The 19,761-nt window shown below is 41.7% G+C and overlaps 1 protein-coding gene across 6 annotated transcripts in view; it reads right to left on the bottom strand.

Annotated features, from left to right (window-relative positions):
- The window catches only part of MAST2 (microtubule associated serine/threonine kinase 2), a 214,924-nt gene that overhangs the window by 149,534 nt on the left and 45,629 nt on the right, over positions 1 to 19,761 (bottom strand). For all 6 annotated transcript variants that reach the window (XM_066269315.1, XM_066269313.1, XM_066269317.1 and 3 more), the window contains exon 3: positions 18,906 to 19,048. In XM_066269315.1, the coding sequence (XP_066125412.1) occupies positions 18,906 to 19,048 (143 nt within the window). The remainder of the gene's footprint in view (positions 1 to 18,905; positions 19,049 to 19,761) is intronic.

The raw sequence follows: 19,761 nt of genomic DNA on the forward strand, positions 1-19,761 counted from the left end.
GGGCACACAAGAGAAGCAACCATCTGCTTCTCCACCCCCCAACCCTCTGGCTCACTCTCTGTCCTCCCCACCTGCAGCCATGGCTCAATTGGAACCAGCTGACCCCAGGAGCTGAGGATGTCTCCATGGCCTCCACCTCAGGTGCTAGGAAAAGGCTCCAGTTGCAACGGAGCCATTTCTTTCAATAGTCACAGGTGGGCAGAGCATCACCCCCTAGAGCAGCAGTTCTCAACCTGTGGTCGTGACCCAGGCGGGGGTCGAATGACCAAAACACAGGGGTCGTCTAAAGCCATCGGAAAATACATATTTCTGATGGCTTTAGCCGCTGAGAAGCTGCGCTACGGTCTGCAGCAGCGCTATTCAGCTTGAACGCACGCCGTTATGGACAAACTGAATGCCTGTGGTCATGCGCAGACCTGATTGCATCATCCCTCCCGGGCCTAAGGGGAGGGGGAAGGGGGGGCACACTCCACAGTACATAGCAGCGCATTATGTGTGTCCAGCGCTTGCTGACATCATCAGTGGGCGGGTGCAGCAAGCGCCAGAGGACAGAAGCCTAGAAGGTGAAGAGGCAAGAGGCGAAGAGCCAAGAGAGCCTGTGAGACAGCCTGCTGGTGTAAAAAAGGTTAATAATGTAAAAACAGTGCACACACCATACACACAATACTGTGTAAGTGTAAGGTGCTTTGTGTGTAATCATTACACAGTACACAAAGCAGCTTATACTTACACAAAGCACCATACATTTACACAGTGTGAACTACATTGGTCTTATACTATAAGAGACCACTATAAGATGTAGTTCACACTGTTCCCCAATGTATAATTATCTCCCATATCTCCCACTATTTTCCCATATTCTGAATGAGGAAACTGCTGAAATCAGCATGGTGTATGAAAGTCCAGGGTTCAAATCAGCAGTTTCCGGCACTGAATCCGCCTCCTATTGATATCATTGGGAGTGCGGCGGATTTTGTGGAAGAGAGCTCCCGAGAATCTTGGGTTACCACACAATCCGCTGCAGCCTCCTTTTGATTTCAACAAGAGGTGGAGAAATGACAGTTTCTGACACATTTCTTCCTCTCCTATTCAAGTCAATGGGAGGCCGCAGCAGATTCCGCTCAAATATAGAGCATGGTGCTTAATTTTTTCCACGCTAGAACTTTTCCTAGAGCAGAAAAATTCCAAAGGTGGAATCCGCCACCCCCAATAGACTGAAAGAGGCCTCACACTGAGGAATCTGCTGTGCGGATTCTGCAGTGTAAAAGATCTGCCTCCTATAGAAAAAATTAAGCAACACATTCTATATTTGAGCAGAATCTGCTGCAGCCTCCCATTGACTTGAATAGGAGAGGAAGAAATGTGTCGGAATCGCATATCTGCCGTACAGGAGACCTCTCTTCTGCGGGATCCACGGGTCTTCCATTGAAGTAAATGAGATGTGGATTCCACCACAGAAACCGCTGCTTTATAGTGTGAAAGAGCCCTGAAAGATACCATGCTGTGCAGAAACTGCAGTGTATCCTATGATGTAGTTCACACTGTTCTATATAGAAAACTTGCCACTAATCAGGAAAAAACAGACCCATAAGTTAAGCAGCTATTTACGGAATGGTAGCCCCAATACACTAGGTAAGGAGGTCCATTAGTAATAAATATTTCTCAATATATAATTAAATATTATTTCTGTAATTAATCACTATGTTTAAATTATGTTTGATTTGTAGCAATGAGAATACATAATGCATATCAGGTATGCACATTCCGAATCATAACTGTAGCAAAATTACAGTTATGAAGTAGCCACCAAAATTATTTTTTGGTTTGGGGTCACTGCAACATGAGGAACTGTATTGTGGGGTCACGGCATTAGAAAGGTTGAGAATCACAAATGGTATTGGGAAAACTGGAAAGCCACATGCAAAAGAATGAAACTCGACTATAGCCTGTCCCCGTGTACTAAAATTAATTCAAAATGGATCAAAGACCTAAATATAAGACCTGAAACAATAAAGTACATAGAAGAAGACATAGGTACTAAAATCATGGACCTGGGTTTTAAAGAACATTTTATGAACTTGACTCCAATGGCAAGAGAAGTGAAGGCAAAGATAAATGAATGGGACTACATCAGAATAAAAAGTTTTTGCTCAGCAAGAGAAACTGATATAAAAATAAATAGACAGCCAACTAAATGGGAAATATTTACAAACAACAGCTCAGATAAGGGCCTAATATCCAAAATTTACAAAGAACTCATAAAACTCAACAACAAACAAACAAACAATCCCATAAAAAAATGGGAAGAGGACATGAACAGACACTTCTCCCAGGAAGAAATACAAATGGCCAACAGATATATGAAAAGATGCTCATCTTCATTAGTTATTAGAGAAATGCAAATCAAAACTACAATGAGATACCACCTCACCCCTGTTAGATTAGCTATTATCAACAAGACGGGTAATAGCAAATGTTGGAGAGGCTGTGGAGAAAAAGGAACCCTCATTCACTGTTGGTGGGACTGTAAAGTAGTACAACCATTATGGAGGAAAGTATGGTGGTTCCTCAAAAAACTGCAAATAGAACTACCTTATGACCCAGCAATCCCTCTACTGGGTATATACCCCAAAACCTCAGAAACATTGATACGTGAAGACACATGTAGCCCCATGTTCATTGCAGCACTGTTCACAGTGGCCAAGACATGGAAACAACCAAAAAGCCCTTCAATAGAAGACTGGATAAAGAAGATGTGGCACATATACACTATGGAATACTACTCAGCCATAAGAAATGATGACATCAGATCATTTACAGCAAAATGGTGGGATCTTGATAACATTATAAGGAGTGAAATAAGTAAATCAGAAAAAAACAAGAACTACATGATTCCATACATTGGTGGAACATAAAAATGAGACTAAGAGACATGGACAAGAGTGTGGTGGTTACCAGGGGTGGGGGGAGGGAGGACATGGGAGGGAGGGAGGGAGAGAGTTAGGGGGAGGGGGAGAGGCACAGAGAACTAGATAGAGGGTGGCGGAGGACAATCTGACTTTGGGCGAGGAGTACGCAACATAATTTAATGACAAAATAACCTAGACATGTTTTCTTTGAATATATGTACCCTGATTTATTAATGTCATCCCATTACCATTAATAAAAATTTATTTAAAAAAAAAAAAAAAGGCCAAAAAAAAGAAAGGTTGAGAATCACTGCCCTAGAGGGCTTGTGGGGTGGATCCCAGTTGAGGTGCATGCAGGAGTCTGTCTCTGCCTTCCCACCTTTCATTAAAATAAAATTTTAAAAAATTATATATAAGCTCAATATTTTAAAATCTTGCAAGATGTGCAAGATAAAATGCACTTGCCCCTCCAGAACATGCCCTGTACCTCATACTGAAGATTCATTATGAACTTTGACCAGAGGTTCCCCTGCCTTCTTCTATTCAGATGGGTTTAGCCAATAGTTAGCACCATCAGGAGATTACAGAACAAACAGAGGGTAAGGGAGAATGTTGAGGACAATTTATTCTCCTTGGTTGGTCCCTGCAAGGTTATGTTAAGCTGGATGTATCCCATTACTACAAGGCATATCAACTGTCAGGTTGTCATCTACACACAGACCCCTTTGTCTCCCAAGATCCAAGCATCACTTCCTCCCTTTACCTTTATCCAACCCTAGGTAATAATAGCAGCAGGTTATACTAAGCAGAAGATATTATGTGCATGTTGCAATTTCACTATACTCTGCCCATATCCTTTTATTATAATCTCATCATTTGTCTGTTTCCTGGCAGGAACCTGCCAAATATGTGGAATAAAATCAAACATATTTTCATTTTTATTTGCATAGAAATACCTCACAGAAGTTTTCATGTAATCAAAACCAACTAAAATTCTAATCAAAATTTTCACTTATCTGCACAGTTGAGAAAATTATCAATAAATCTGGCCCAAAATATGCAATTCAAATAATCCAACCTGACCAAGACTTTTCTCTCCACTTACTTAGAAGTCTTGAAATAGATTTCTAAGTCAAACTGACCTGCTTTTGAAGTCCTGCTCTAACATTCACTTATAGCAAAGTATTTAATTTTGTTTTGTTTACTGTTGTAATCCAGGTACCTGGTACATTGGTGATTTAAAGTCGGTGGATAATGGGGGAAGGTCACGTGGGTTCCCTAGCCAGGAACTTTGGCTAGGACTGCCCACAGCCAAGCACACCAAAAGAAACTTCCCAGGAGTCCTTGGGAAAAAAGCGACTGTCAGCCAGTGAGATTTCACCACATCATATTAGCTCGACCACCCTAGGGACCCTTTAAATATCTCCCATGCGGGTCACTCCTTCTGACTCCTCTGATCTCTGTCCCCTGGGACCAGAGGACCTCTCCGGCGGGATGCGCACTGTACTCAATAAAGCCTTTTATTATTCCACACTTCCTGGCTCTGGCCCCTTCCTTCTTTCTTGGCGGGGAAAAATACCTTACAGGTGATACAAGTGGATAGATACTTCATAAATATGTGAGACGAACAAACATGAACAAATTTCTGCAGCCCTGAATTTCATAGGATAATTCTATCTACCTCAAAAAGTTACTTAAAAAAATAAAGAATACATATACAAAGAACGTAGGTTTAGTAAATAGTAGTTCTCTATCCCAACTCAAGTATCTCTAATAATTCAACTCTGTTTACATGACATATGTAATGTAATGTATCAATGTATCAATATCAGTACTTTTCAATCATTCCCCAACATCAGTAAATACACCTATGCATAACAACACATGACATTAAGGGTCCAACTAAGACTTTCTGTACAAAATTTAAAAACCTATAGTTATAACTTTTAACTGGTAGTTTAATAATACCACTTTTTTACATATACAGAACTTTATGCAAAGCTTGCATAAATGTTCTGTCATGCATTCTAACCCTCAAACTCAGTAAGATTTCTTTCGATAGTCCCTGTCAACCAATTTATCTAAAAACTTTTAATTTTAAAAGCATTTTTAAAATATGAAAGCCACTAGTTTTTAAGGTTGTATACCTTAAATTCTTTACAAATTTTCAAAGATATGAAAAAAATGTTTAATAATCCAAGATAAAATCCAGTTCCACTCTGCTTTGGCAAAACAATTAGTCTGTTCTTTTGCTTCAGTCTTAAGAACGTTCTTGAGAATAAGCAACTAGGCTGCTCATATGCTATTCAAACTCACGAAACTCTCCCAACTTTTTATTTTAAAATCTCTTATGAAACATTACTCTCATACCTTTGAAAAGACACTAGGTGGCATTAGAAACATGTTCATCTCACAAAAAAAGACGAGGGGAAAGGAAGCAATTCTCACGTTAATAGACAGTAAATGCACTTAATCTGAACTCCTCTAAAATTCATCCTAAATTGAATACTTCATTATCTTATATTATTTGTCCTTTCACATATAAATTGTTAATACTTCCTTACATTCCTTTTCATTCTCTGTACTTTCTGGAATTATGGCTTAGCCCACAGCTTCCAAATCATTGGCTACAGTCCTAAAACTGATCTTTACTCTAGATGTCTATTTCTAACTTTTAAAAGAATATCTAACAAATAGATACCCACATGAGACAGAGTGAATTTGGACACCCCTACTTCACACCATATACAAAAATTAACTCAAAATGAATCAATAAAGTAAATGTAAGAACTAAAACCATAAAACTCATAGTAGAAAGCATAGGGGTAAATCTTAGACAATAAAATCTTAAACTTCCTCAAAAACTTTATCAAAGGACATTATAATTACAGTAAAAAGATAATACAGAATGAAAAATTTTTTTAAATTATATATCTGATAAGGGTCTACTATCTAGAATAAAGAAAGAACTCTTACAACTCAACAACAAAGACAAACAACATATTTATTTTTCAATTACAGTTGGTATGCAATATTTTATTAGTTTCAGGTGTACAACCCAGTAATTAGACACTGTATAACTTACTAAATAATCATCCCAATAAATCTCATACCCATCTGATGCCATACATAGTTATTACAATATTATTGGCTATATTCCCTATGCTGTACTTTACATCCCTGTGACTGTTCTGTAACTAGCAATCTGTACTTCTAAATCCCTTCATCTTTTTACCCATTCTTCCCAAACCCCCACTCATCTGGCAACCGTCAAAATGTTCTCTGTGCCTAAGGCTATTTCTGTTCTACTTGTTCATTTATTTCGTTTTTTTAGAATCAATTGCTGATAGATATGTATTTATTGCCATTTTATTATTCACTTTATAAATCATTTTTCTTCTTAAGAAGACCCTTTTAACATTTCATATTGGTTTGATAAACTACTTTCAGATTTTTTGTGTCTGGGAAGCTCTGTATCTGTCCTTCAATTCTAAATGATAGCTTTGCTGGGTACAGTAATTTTGGTTTTAACTCCTTGCTTTTCATGAGTTGGAATATTTCTTTCTACTCCCTTCTGGCCTGCAGTTTCAGTTGAGAAATCAGCAGATAGTTCTATGGGAGCTCCTTTATAGTTAACTAATGACTTTTTTCTCGCTGCTTTTATTTATTTATTTATTTATTTTTTTCTGAGGTTGGAAACGGGGAGGCAGTCAGACAGACTCCCACATGCGCCCGACCGGGATCTACCCGGCATGCCTACCAGGGGGCGATGCTCTGCCCATCTGGGGCATCGCTCTGCCACAATCAGAGCTATTCTAGCACCTGAGGCAGAGGCCACAGAGCCATCCTCAGCGCCCGGGCAAACTTTGCTCCAATGGAGCCTTGGCTGCAGGAGGGGAAGAGAGAGACAGGGGGGGGTGGTGGAGAAGCAGATGGGCGCTTCTCCTGTGTGCCCTGACCGGGAATTGAACCTGGGACTCCCACACGCCAGGCCGACGCTCTACCACTGAGTCAACCGGCCAGGGCCTTTTCTCACTGCTTTTAAGATTATTTTTGTCTTTAACCTTTGGCATTTTAAGATTTTATTAATTGATTTTTATTTTAGAGAGAGAGAGAGACAGGGAAAGGAGCAGGAAGCATCAACTTGTATTGGTAGTTGCCTCCTGTATGTGCCTTGACTGGGCAAGCCCGGAGTTTCAAACCAGTGACCTCAGCATTCCAGGTCAACACTTGATCCACTGTGCCACCACAGGTCAGGCTAACCTTTAACATTTTAGTTATGATGTGTCTTGGTGTGGGCCCCTTTGGATTCATCCTGTTTGGGTCTCTGTGCTTCCTTGATTTGTATATCTCCTTCAACAGGTTAGGAAAGTTTTCTGTCATTTTTTCAAATAGGTTTCCAATTTCTTGCTCGCTCTCTCTTTCTGCCACTCCCATGATACAAATGTTGGTACACTGGAAGTTGTCCCAGAGGCTCCTTACACTATCCTCATTGTTTTGGATTCTTTTTCTTTTCGCTATTATGACTGGCTGTTTTCTGCTTTATCTTCCAAACCCTAATTTGATCCTCTGCTTCATCTACTCCACTGTTGATTCCCTATAATGTAGTCTTCATTTCAGTTCATCAGTTAATATATTCTTCATTTCTGACTTTCTTTTTTAATGTTTTTGTTTCCTATTTTCTGTTGAAGTCCTCACTAGTTCATCTATTCTTCCACTAAGTTCATTAAGCATACTTATAACCAGTGTTTTGAACTCTACCATCTAGTAGATTAGTTGTCTCCATATTGTTTCGTTCTTTTTCTGGATTTTTGCTCCATTCTATCATTTGGACATATTTTGTCTTCTCATTTTGACAGCCTCCCTGTTTTTTTTCTATGTACTAAGTAGGGCTCCTACATCTCTACCCAGCCTTGGTAGAGTGGTTTTATGTAGAAGGTGTCTTATAGGTCCATAGGTCCAGCAACACAGCCTTCCCATTCACCTGAGCTGAGCACTCCACCCTGTGTAGACTGTGTACACCTCCTATTATAATTAAGCCTTCATTGCATCAATGAGAGGGATTTACCCTCAGCACTGATTGGCTGAAAGGACTACCTGTGACCACCATGGATGATCAGCTGTGAAGGCCCATTCGGAAAAGCAGGACTTACCTCTGGTGCCCATGACTTCACGCCTGAGTGTGTTGCTTATGGTCTGAAGCTGTCCACCTGGTTCACTACAAGGTGCAGTCAAGATCACTCACCACATGTGTTCTCCCCAGGGCTACCCAGCATGAGCTACAAAGTGACCTACAGATAGCTGCTATTTGTGATGACCTTAGAGGTGTTCAGGAGAAGCCAAGCTGTGAAACAAGGCTGGATGCCACTAGTACCAGGCCTGGGGTCACTTAACAAGAGGTACAGGATATGCAAAGGCCAAATGCTACTTGTTTGAGAAATTTTAGGCAAGTCTGAAGCATGAGCCAAGACAAGCCAGCCATATAAAAAAGCCACTAGAAACAGATTAGGTTGGCCTATAAGTGAGGTGGGGGAAAATTCTCAGGAAATCACCAGGGCTAAACGAATAGTGATAGCTAGGTTGATGGAGACTCGGATATGGCTTCAGCCTGCCAGCTCTGTGGTGCGAGAGCTCAGAAGAGGAATAATGATCTCTGCCAACACCTCTGTCTGGCAGATAAAGTTGCCCTTCCAACCCTCTCTGGATAATTCAGTTCTTCCTGCTATGTCCCTAGTGTCTTTCAAGCTGCTGCCCCAGTGCTGGAGCTCAGAACAAGTGAGTCCTAGTAAGTCCCTACATAAATCTGACCTGTGGTGGTGCAGTAGATAAAGCATCGACCTGTAACGCTGAGGTCGCCAGTTCAAAACACTGGGTTTGCCTGGTCAAGTCAAATATGGGAGTTGATGCTTCCTGCTCCTCCCTCCCTTCTCTATCTCTCTGTTTTTCTTCTCTAAAATGAATGAATAAAAATAAAGAAAAAAAGATCAGAGCAGAAATAAAGGGAAAAAAAAGTCCCTACATGAGCCCTTTAAGAGGAATGAATAGGACTCCAGGTATTCAACCACAATTCCTGCTGGTTTTTACAACTAGTAGTAATGGGAACTTCTCTTTCCAGCACTGAAACCCTGGGTAGGGGCTTCTGAAGTGGGGCTGGGAATCCTTGCTACTTGGGGCAAACTCCTCAACTGATATACTCCTCCCAATTTTTAACTGCCACACGTGGGTGTGAGACTAGCATGTTCCTCATCTCTGCCCTTCTACCAGTCTCAATGTGGCTTTTTTTTTTTTTTTTTTTTTTTTACAGAGACAGAGTCAGAGAAAGAGATAGATAGGGACAGACAGACAGGAACGGAGAGAGATGAGAAGCATCAATCATTAGTTTTTCATTGCGCATTAGAACACCTTAGTTGTTCATTGATTGCTTTCTCATATGTGCCTTGACCGCAGGCCTTCAGCAGACCGAATAACCCCTTGCCCGAGCCAGTGACTGGTGAGCTTTTGCTCAAACCAGATGAGCCCACACTCAAGCTGGAGACCTTGGGGTCTCGAACCTGGGTCCTCCCCATCCCAGTCCGACGCTCTATTGACTGCGCCACCACCTGGTCAGGCTGGCTTCTTCTTTAGGACATTTGTTCAGCTAGATTTCAGGCAGTTCTGAATGTCAGCTGTTCTATAGTTTAGTTGAAATTCTGATGTGGTTGTGGGAGGATGCAAGTACCACATTTACCTACACCACTCTCTTGATCAGAAGCCCCAAACAACAAAACAACATCTCTTTGGGGGGGTTTTGTTGTTTTTTTGTTTTGAGTGAGAGGAGGGGAGACAGAGAGACTCCGGAATGCACCCTGACCGGGATCCACCCAGTAACCCCTGTCTGGGGCCGATGCTCTGCCCATCAGGGGCCATGCTTGTAACTGAGCTACTTTTAGCATCTGAGGTGGAGGTTCCACGGAGCCATTCTCAGTGATCACTCGAATAAATTGAGCCATGGCTGTGGGAAAGGAAGAGAGAAAGAGAGAGAAAAGAAGGAAAGGAGAAGCAGATGATTGCCTCTCCTGTGTGCCCTAACTGGGAATCATAACCCAGGACATCCACATGCTAGGCCAACGCTCTACCACTGAGCAAACTGGCCAAGGCCAACAACATCATTTTTAAATTGGCAAATGACATATGTATTATATGTCTTTTGAACAGACATTTGTTTGAAGAAGATATATAAATAGCAGGGAGGAAAAAGCACATAAAAGATGCTCAACATTATTATTCATTAAAGAAATGCAAATCAAAACCATAAGATTCCTGACCAGGTGATGACGCAGTGGTTAGAGCGTTGGCCTAGGGTGCAGAGGACCCATGTTCAAAACCCCAAGGTCACCAGCTCAAGTACGGGTTCATCTGGCTTGAATGTGCACTCACCAGCTTGAGTGCAGGGTCACTGGCTTAAGCATGGGATGATAGACATGAAGTTAGTTTTTGTATATAGCACGAGGTAAGGGTCAAAGTTCATTGTTTTTATGTGAATCTTTCAAGCATCATTTGTTGAAAAGACTATCTTTTCCCATCAAATTACCTTGGCACATCTGTCTGTTTCTAGACTTTCTATTCTGTTCCAGTAATCTATTTATGTGTTGATCCTTATACCAGTATCACACTGTCATGATAACTGTACCTTGACAGAAAGTTTTAAAATTGGGTGGAGTGATTCCTCCATCTTTTATCTTGTTTTTCAATATTGTTTTAGTTTTTCTAGGACATTTTCACTTCTTTATAAATCTGAAATCATCTTGTCATTTTCTAAAAGAACTGCTCAGGTTTTAATTGGGATTGCACTGATCTATAAATCAATAGAAAGAAATGATATTGAGCCTTAATGATATTGAGTCTTCCCATCCATGTATATATTATATTGCTCCATTTGTTTAAGTTTTCAATTTCTCAGTAATGTTTTGCAGTTTCAAATGTACTAGTCTTGCAAATAATTTCTTAAATTTATCTCTAATTATTTACTATTTTTAGGCTATTGTAAACAGTAATATTTTTAAACTTCAATTTTTAATTGTTCATTGTTAATATAGAGAAAATATAATTGATTTTCACTCATTTTTTTGTATATTGGTTTTTGTAGAAAACATCATTAAGAAAATGAATATGTGAACCAGATGAGGATAAAATATTTAAAAAGCACACATTTTGATATATAACTTTAATCCAGAATATGCAAAAAACTTTTTTTTGGACTTTACAGAAAGAAGAGTGAGGGAGAGGGAGCTAGAAGTATCAACTCATAGTTGCTTCACTTAGTTGTTCATTGTTTGCTGTTGCTTGTTGTATGTGGTTTGACCATGTAAGCCCATGGTTTCACACTGGCGACCTCAGAGTTCTAGGTCGACTTTTTATCCACAGCACCATCACAGGTCAAGCCTACAAAAAACTCTTAACACTCAACAATAGCATGACAACCTAAATATTTTTAAAGAGAGAGAGAAAGACAGGGCAGAAAAGAAGAAAGAAAGAAGGGGGTCTTGGCCAGTTGCCTCAGCATTAGAGTATTGGCCTTACATGTGGAAGTCCCAGGTTCGATTCCCAGTCACGGAACACAGGAGATGTGACCGTCTGCTTCTCTACCCCTACCCCTTCTCTCTCCATCTTCTCCTCCCACAGCCATGGCTTGAATAGTTCAAGCAAGTTGATCCCAGGTAGTGAGGACAACTCCATGGCCTTCCCTCAGGTGCTAAAATAGCTTGGTTGCCAAGCAATGGCGATGTGGTCCCAGATGGGCAGAGCATCACCCTGTAGAGAAGGCTTGTTGGGAGAATCCCAGTCGTGGTGCATGTGGGAACATGTATCTCAGTCTCCCCACATCTCACTTTAAAAAAAAATCTCTTTGGCCTGACCAGGTGGTGGCGCAGTGGATAGAGCATTGGACTGGGATGTGCAGGTCCCAGGTTCGAGACCCCGAGGTCGCCAGCTTGAGCACTAGCTCATCTGCTTTGAGCAAAGCTCATCAGCTTGGATCCAAGGTCGCTGGCTCGAGCAACGGGTCACTCAGTCTGCTGTAGCCCCCTGGTCAAGGCACATCTGAGAAATCAATCAATGAACAACTAAGGAACCACAATGAAGAATTGATGTTTCTCATCTCTCTCCCTTCCTCTCTGTTTGTCCCTATCTGTCCCTCTCTCTCTCTCTCTTTTTTTTTTTTTTTTTTTTTTTGTATTTTTCTGAAGTTGGAAATGGGGAGGCAATCAGACAGACTCCCACATGCGCCCGATCGGGATCCACCCAGCATGCCCACCAGGGGGCAATGCTCTGCCCATCTGGGCCATTGCCCTGTTGCAACCAGAGCCATTCTAGCACCTGAGGTGGAGGCCATGGAGCCATCCTTAGCGCCCAGGTCAACTTTTGTTCCAATGGAGTCTTGGCTGCAGGAGGGGAAAAGAGATGTAGAGAGAAAAGAGAGGGGAAGGGGTGAAGAAGCAGATGGGCACTTCTCCTGTGTGCCCTGGCTGAGAATCAAACCCAGAGAACTTTCACACGCTGGGCTGACGCTCTACCACTGAACCAACAGGCCAGGGCCTCCCTTTAACATTTCTAATAATGCCAATTTACTGGTGATGAACTACTTTAGCTTTGGCTTTTCTGGGAAAATCTTCATCTCTCCTTCAATTCTGAATGATAACCTTGCTAGAAAAAGTACCCTTGGTTGTAGGTTTCTTTTCCTACCATCATGTTGAAAATATCATGCCACTCCCTTCTGGTGTGCTAAGTTTCTGTTGAAAAGTCAGCTGACAGTCTTATGGGAATTCCCTTGTATGCAACTAGTTGTTTTCCTATTTCTGATTTTAAGATTCTCTCTATTTAACTTTTAACAATTTAATTATAATGTCTCTTGGTGTGGATCTTTTCCGATTCATCTTGTTTGGGACTCTTTGTGCTTCCTGGACTTGGATGTCTGTTTCCTCGATTAGCTTAGGAAAGTTGTCAGTGATTATTTCTTCAAATAAGTTTTCTGTCCCTTTCTTTCTCTCTCGTCTCCTTCTGAGACCCCTATTATTCAAATGCTAGTATACTTATGTTGTCCCAAAGGGTCCTTATGCTATCTTCAATCTATTTAATTCTTTTTTCTTTTTGATCTTCCTGTTGGGTATTTTCCACTATCTTGTTGTCCTGATTGCTGATTCATTCTTCTGTGTCATCTAATATGCTGGTGATTTCCTCCAGTGTGTTCTTCTCCCTTTTTTCTTTTTATTCTGTTTTTTTGGGGGTTTTTTAGGTGAGAGCAAGGGAGATAGGAGATAGTGAGTAGACTCCCACATGCACCCCAACCGGGATCTACCCAGCAACTTCACCTTGGGCCAATGCTCAACTACTGAGCTATTTTTAGCACCTGAGACTGATGCACTCCAATTGAGCTTTCCTCAGCACCCAGGACCAACACTTGAACCAACTGAGTCACTGGCTTCAAGAGCAGAAGAGAGAAAAGGGAGAATGAGGGGGAAGAGCAGATATTCACCTCTCCTGTGTGCCCTGACCAGGAACTGAACCCAGGACGTCCATACACCAGGCCAACACTCTATCAACTGAGCAACTAGGCAGGGCCCCAGTGTATTTTTTTATATCAGTTGTTAAATTCTTCACTTTTTTTTTTGTATTTTTCTGAAGTGAGAAGCAAGGAGGCAGAGAGACAGATACCCACATGCGTCTGACCAGGATCCACCCAACATACCCACTAGGGGGCAATGCTCTGCCCATCTGGGCCACTGCTCTGTTGCAACTAGAGCCATTCTAGCACCTGAGGCAGAGGTCATGGAGCCATCTTCAGAACCCGGGCCAACTTTGCTCCAATAGAGCCTTGGCTGCAGGAGGAGAAGAGACAGAGAGAGAGTAGAGGGGGAAGGGTGGAGAAGTAGATAAGTGCTTCTCCTATGTGCCCTAGCCGAGAATAGAACCCAGGACTTCCACACACTGGGCCAACACTCTACCCTTGAGCTAGCCGGTCAGGGAAAATAAATTCTTCACTTCTGATAGGTCCTTTTTTGTCATTTTTATCTCCTTGAAGTTCTCATTGAGTTTATCCATTTGTTCACAGAGTTCAATAGTATCCTTATGACTATTGCTTTGAACTCTTAATCTAGTAGACAGTTTACTTCAGTTTCATTTAGTTCTTTTTCTGGGGTTTTGTCCTGTTTTGTTGTTTAGAACATATTCTTTTCTTTTACCTGATTGTTTCTAGGTATTAGATAGGCTAAATCTCCTGGTCTTGAAAAATGGCCTATTTAGAAGGTATCCTGTGGAGCCCAGTGGTGGAATCCACTTTGTCAACAGAGCCAGGTGCTCCAGAGGTATTCCCTGTGTAGACTAGTTTGGCATCCTTCTGTGTGTGAGCCATAATTTTTATGAACACACTGGCAAGTGGGGCTGGTCCCTGGCCCACTGGCTGTCAGGCCTGTACACAACTGTCACAGGCTCACTGGTATGCAGAGCAGGCTTTTGATGTGGCTGGCTGCAATGCTCAGCCACACTTATAGACACACTAGTGTGTGCTGGTGCTAAGGCTACCCACTGGGTGTGGCAAAACAAGACTCACTTTGGAAGGGTGCTAGCCTGGATGGGTCCTCTGGAAAATGCCATGGTGGGATGAACAGTGTTAGCAAGGTTAATAGAGAGTGTTAGAAATGGTGCCTGCAGTGTCAGATCAGCCAGATCAGTGGTCCCCAACCCCCGGGCCACAGACCAGTATCGGTCTGTGGGCCATTTGGTACCGGTCCGCAGAGAAAGAATAAACAACTTACATTATTTCTGCTTTATTTATATTTATGTCTGAACGATGTTTTATTTTTTAAAAATGACCAGATTCACTCTGTTACATCTGTCTAAGACTTACTCTTGACGCTTGTCTCAGTCATGTGATACATTTATCCATCCCACCCTAAAGGCCGGTCCATGAAAATATTTTCTGACATTAAACTGGTCCGTGGCCCAAAAAACGTTGGGGACCACTGAGCTAGATTATAGAAAGGGGGGGGGGGAATGGCACACGCCAGCACCTCTCAGAAGAAAGTTCCAACAAATCCATGTCCCTCCAGCACACACCCTAAAATTAGTCAATGCATCACCTTCATGTATGACATAGGTGCTTTTCAAACTGCTGCCTCTGTACCAGGACTCAGATTTTCCTACAGCCCTTTGGCTCTCCCAGACATAAGCCTCACTGGTTTTCAAAGCCAAATGTTATGGGCACTACTCTTCCTAAAATTTTAGGTCTACCAGGCTAGGGCTCGGACGCCTCACTCTTCAGGGATGAGCTCTGCAGTTATGATATCCCTCCCATTTGTGAGTCACTCCCCCATATCAGTGGAATTCTTTCAGCAACAAAAAGAATACATAAAACAACATAAATGAATCTCAGAACCATTACGTTAGGTGAAAGAAGTGAGACACAAAAGATTATATACTGGTTAATTCCATTTATATGAAATTCTGGAAAAGACAAAAACCAGAATGAGAGAAAGCAAATCAGTGGTTCACAAGAGAGCTGGGGTGTGGGGGAGAAAAGAGACTGCCTAAAGAACACGGGAACATTTCAGGGTGACAGAAATTTCTTTTCTGTATCTCTTTCATGACTGTGATGGTCATGACACAATTGCATCCATCTGTCAAAACTCATCCAAACTGCACACTTAAAATGGATAAACTTTATTCCTTACAAATTATACTTCAATAAACCTGATTAAGATATAGATATAGATATGTCCAAGTTTCACAGTAGAAAATGCAAATTTAAAGCTATAGAAAGGAAAAACTGAAAGGGGAAGTTGCTGAATTTGGAATTTCTTTATAACACAGAGACAGGCAAAACAAATTCTATGGGTGTTTTCTCGTTGAAGTTATATGTGGAAATTAAAAAATAATCAGAAGTTAAGAATGATAGGAAAAGGTTCTAAATCTTAGATTTTTAATTACAGTGTCTGTCATCTATTGCGGGGGTTAGGTTCCAGAGCTCCCCACGATACGCAAAAATCCACAAAGTAGCCTGACCAGGCGGTGGTGCAGTGGATAGAGCGTCGAACTGGGATGCAGAAGACCCAGGTTCAAGACCCCCAGGCGCCAGCTTGAGCGAGGGCTCATCTGGTTTGAGCAAAAGCTCACCAGCTTGAACCCAAGGTCGCTGGCTCGAGCAAGGGGTTACTCAATCTGCTGAAGGCCTGCGGGCAAGGCACGTATGAGAAAGCAATTAATGAACAAGGTGTTGCAATGCGCAACGAAAAGCTAATGACTAATGTTTCTCATCTCTCTGTTCCTGTCTGTCTGTCCCTGTCTATCCCTCCCTCTGACTCTCTCTTTGTCTCTGTAAAAAAAAAAAAAAAAATCCACAAAATAGTGATCTTATATTTTATTATTTATATATATTTTTTAAGGCTTTATAAACCTTCCTCACACCCTTATAAACCTTTCCCACACTGTTATTAACCTTTCTTACACTCTTATGAACACTTCCTATGCTCTTAAACACTTCCTATGCTCTTAAATCTATGTAATTTTAACATATAAAATTCTATATGGGCCCCCTCCTTCCTCTCTCTCTCTTCCCCTCCCGCAGCCAAGGCTCCATTGGAGCAAAGATGGCCCGAGCGCTGGGGATGGCTCCTTGGCCTCTTCCCCAGGCGCTGGAGTGGCTCTGGTCGCGGCAAAGCGATGCCCCAGAGGGGCAGAGCATCGCCCCCTGGTGGGCAGAGCGTGGACCCTGGTGGGCATGCCGGGTGGATCCCGGTCGGGCGCATGCAGGAGTCTGTCTGACTGTCTCTCCCCGTTTCCAGCTTTGGAAAAATACAAAAAAAAAAAAAAAAAAAAAAAAATTCTATATGGGTACTCACCAGTAGTCTTTTGTTTCAATTTAGTATTCTTTTAATATGTTTTAATTAATCATTTTTTATTGTTTTCTATTTTTTAGGCTAGAAAATGCTTATTTTACCACAAAAATAATTAAAATAAAAATATATAAAAATACCTATATACCACAAAATTTGATATATACAATTTAAAAATCCGCGATACAGTGAAACCGCAAAAAGCGAACCGCAATATGGCAAGGGATGACTATATTTTAAAAGCATATATGTCATCTCAAAAAAGTTCTTGGCCCTGGCCGGTTGGCTCAGCGGTAGAGCGTCGGTCTGGCATGCGGGGGACCCGGGTTTGATTCCCGGCCAGGGCACATAGGAGAAGCGCCCATTTGCTTCTCCACCCCCGCCCCCCCCTCCTTCCTCTCTGTCTCTCTCTTCCCCTCCCGCAGCCAAGGCTTCATTGGAGCGGAGATGGCCCGGGCGCTGGGGATGGCTCCTTGGCCTCTGCCCCAGGCGCTCGAGTGGCTCTGGTTGCGACAGAGTGACGCCCAGGAGGGGCAGAGCATCACCCCCTCCTGGTGGGCAGAGTGTTGCCTCTGGTGGGCGTGCCAGGTGGATCCTGGTCGGGCGCATGCGGGAGTCTGACTGTCTCTCCCCGTTTCCAGCTTCAGAAAAATACAAAAAAATAAAAATAAAAAAAATACAAAAAAAAAAAGTTCTTAAATATTAAATTAAAAATATAATAATAAGACCTGGCTAGTTGGCTCAGCGGTAGAGCATTGGCCCTGCCTGTGGAAGTCTCACGTTCGATTCCAGGTCAGGGCACACAGAAGAAGCGCCCATCTGCTTCTCCACCCATCTCCCTCTCTTTCCTCTCTATCTCTCTCTTCCCCTCCCGCAGCCAAGGCTCCATTGGAGCAAAGTTGGCCCCGGGCGCTGAGGGTGGCTCCAGCCAAAATGGAGCAACACCCCAGCTGGACAGAGCATCGCCCTCTGGTGGGCATGCCGGTTGGGCACATGCAGGAGTCTGTCTCCCTACTTCTCACTTCAGAAAAAACAAAAAAAAAACAAAAAGTTGGGGCTCTGGCTGGATAGCTCAGTTGGTAAGAGCACTGTCCTGAAGCACAGAGGTTGTCGGTTCAATCCCTCGTCAGGGCACATACTGAAATAGATCCTTGTTTCTCTCTCTTGCTCATTCGTTCCCTTTCTCTCTCTCTAAAATCGATTTTTTTTAAAAATAGTAGGGGGAGGAGGTAAGTTTCACAAATGATCCTTATTTTCTCTGTGGCCTAAAAATTACAAACTTCATGTCATATAAAAAAATATTTTGGCCCAGAAATTAACTTTCTACCTATTGTAAGATGACTTCTTATCCTATTTCAACTTCCCAGAATGGACTAATAAACAAAGCTTTCTACTCCATATATGTCAACCCAAAAGATTTATACTCCCAGAGAGTAGATAAGATTATATTTTAATGGGAACAAGTTTCTGTTATTGTACACTACAAATTACTAGTGTGCCTTGTTCTATGATAGAGGGAAGACTGTGAGATTAGCAGAAAGTCAATGAGTGTCATAAGTAAAGAGGCAGGACCACTGAGGGTAAAAGGGTACAAGATGCAATCACAGGCAGAAAACACCTGCCCAGACTACAAAATTTAGTCTTTGTTAGGTCCTGTCTATCACACAAAGCCTAGACAAAGAAAAGGCTCAGTCTCTCATTCAATATATACTGAAATTCTTACTGTGTGCAAACACCTTCCCTATCCTCAAGTACTAAATATGTTCATCACAGAGCTCTACACAGAAGCAACATAACTTGACATGATTTAGAATCATTTCTAAAAGAAAACTCTTTCCAAGGAAATGTATTTATTAAAGTTACAACCATATTGAATCTTTCTCATAAACTCTCAGTATATAATTAGCATAATTATGTACTGAACACATATAAGAGGCATATAATGAGTACATATAATGGCAGGATAATAGAATAATCAGAATATATTCAATTAAATTCCATGCTTTTTCTGTTTTTCATTTTGAGAAAATAAACTACCTAAATAATAAAAAGGAAACCCATAGCATGACAATGACAAATGACAATCAAGGACTTATTTATAAAGCAAGCGATCATCTTTATTAACACTTACCAAGCCAGCAGTAAGAGAAGGTGCAGACTGTCCAAGGGACTGGTTCCTCATTCGAACCAGGTTTGATGCTTCTCCTGAAGACTGCCAAGTCACCTGTCCCACACTACTATGTACACTGCTGGACAAAGGGAGCAGCTGCTTACCTTCAAACACAAGGTATGGAAAATATATTTGTAATTATTTGTTAATTAATTAATAAAAAATACAATATTATCAAGTGGATAAAAGTATATTGATCCAAAACAGAGTAAAGTTCTTCCATATCTATTTCAGAATCTGTAGCCCTTTAAAAATTCCAACCATCCTAGTGGTGGTGAGAATTCCAAATGGAGTACTAAACTGAACTATTTAAAATTATGTTTAATATCCACCTCCATGCCCACCACTCCCCATCCTGAGAGCCAAACTAGCACACTAGGAGTGTTCCCATTTCTTCCATCCTACTTAGTTTCTCATCAACTCAATGCAAAATGACTGGAGCTGACAGAGTCTCCTGGGCAAGTTTGGCCCTTAGATTTCCAGAAGACAAACACAGAATCTACAATATATGCTCCATGTGGTCAGCCAGGACTGACTACCTCAAACCCATTGAAAGACTAAAAGACAAGAGAAGACTGTTATCTAGAATTGCAATGACTTTCTTTTTTTTCTTTTTTCGTTTTACAGAGACAGAGAGAGAGAGTCAGAGAGAGGGACAGATAGGGACAGACAGACAGGAACGAAGAGAGATGAGAAGCATCAAATCATCAGTTTTTCATTGCGACACCTTAGTTGTTCATTGGTTGCTTTCTCATATGTGCCTTGACGGGGGGGGGGGGGGGGGGGGGCTACAGCAGACCCAGTAACCCCTTGCTCA

Source organism: Saccopteryx bilineata, chromosome 3 (assembly GCF_036850765.1).
Source record: "Saccopteryx bilineata isolate mSacBil1 chromosome 3, mSacBil1_pri_phased_curated, whole genome shotgun sequence".
In the NCBI taxonomy this organism is placed as follows: Eukaryota; Metazoa; Chordata; class Mammalia; order Chiroptera; family Emballonuridae; genus Saccopteryx; species Saccopteryx bilineata.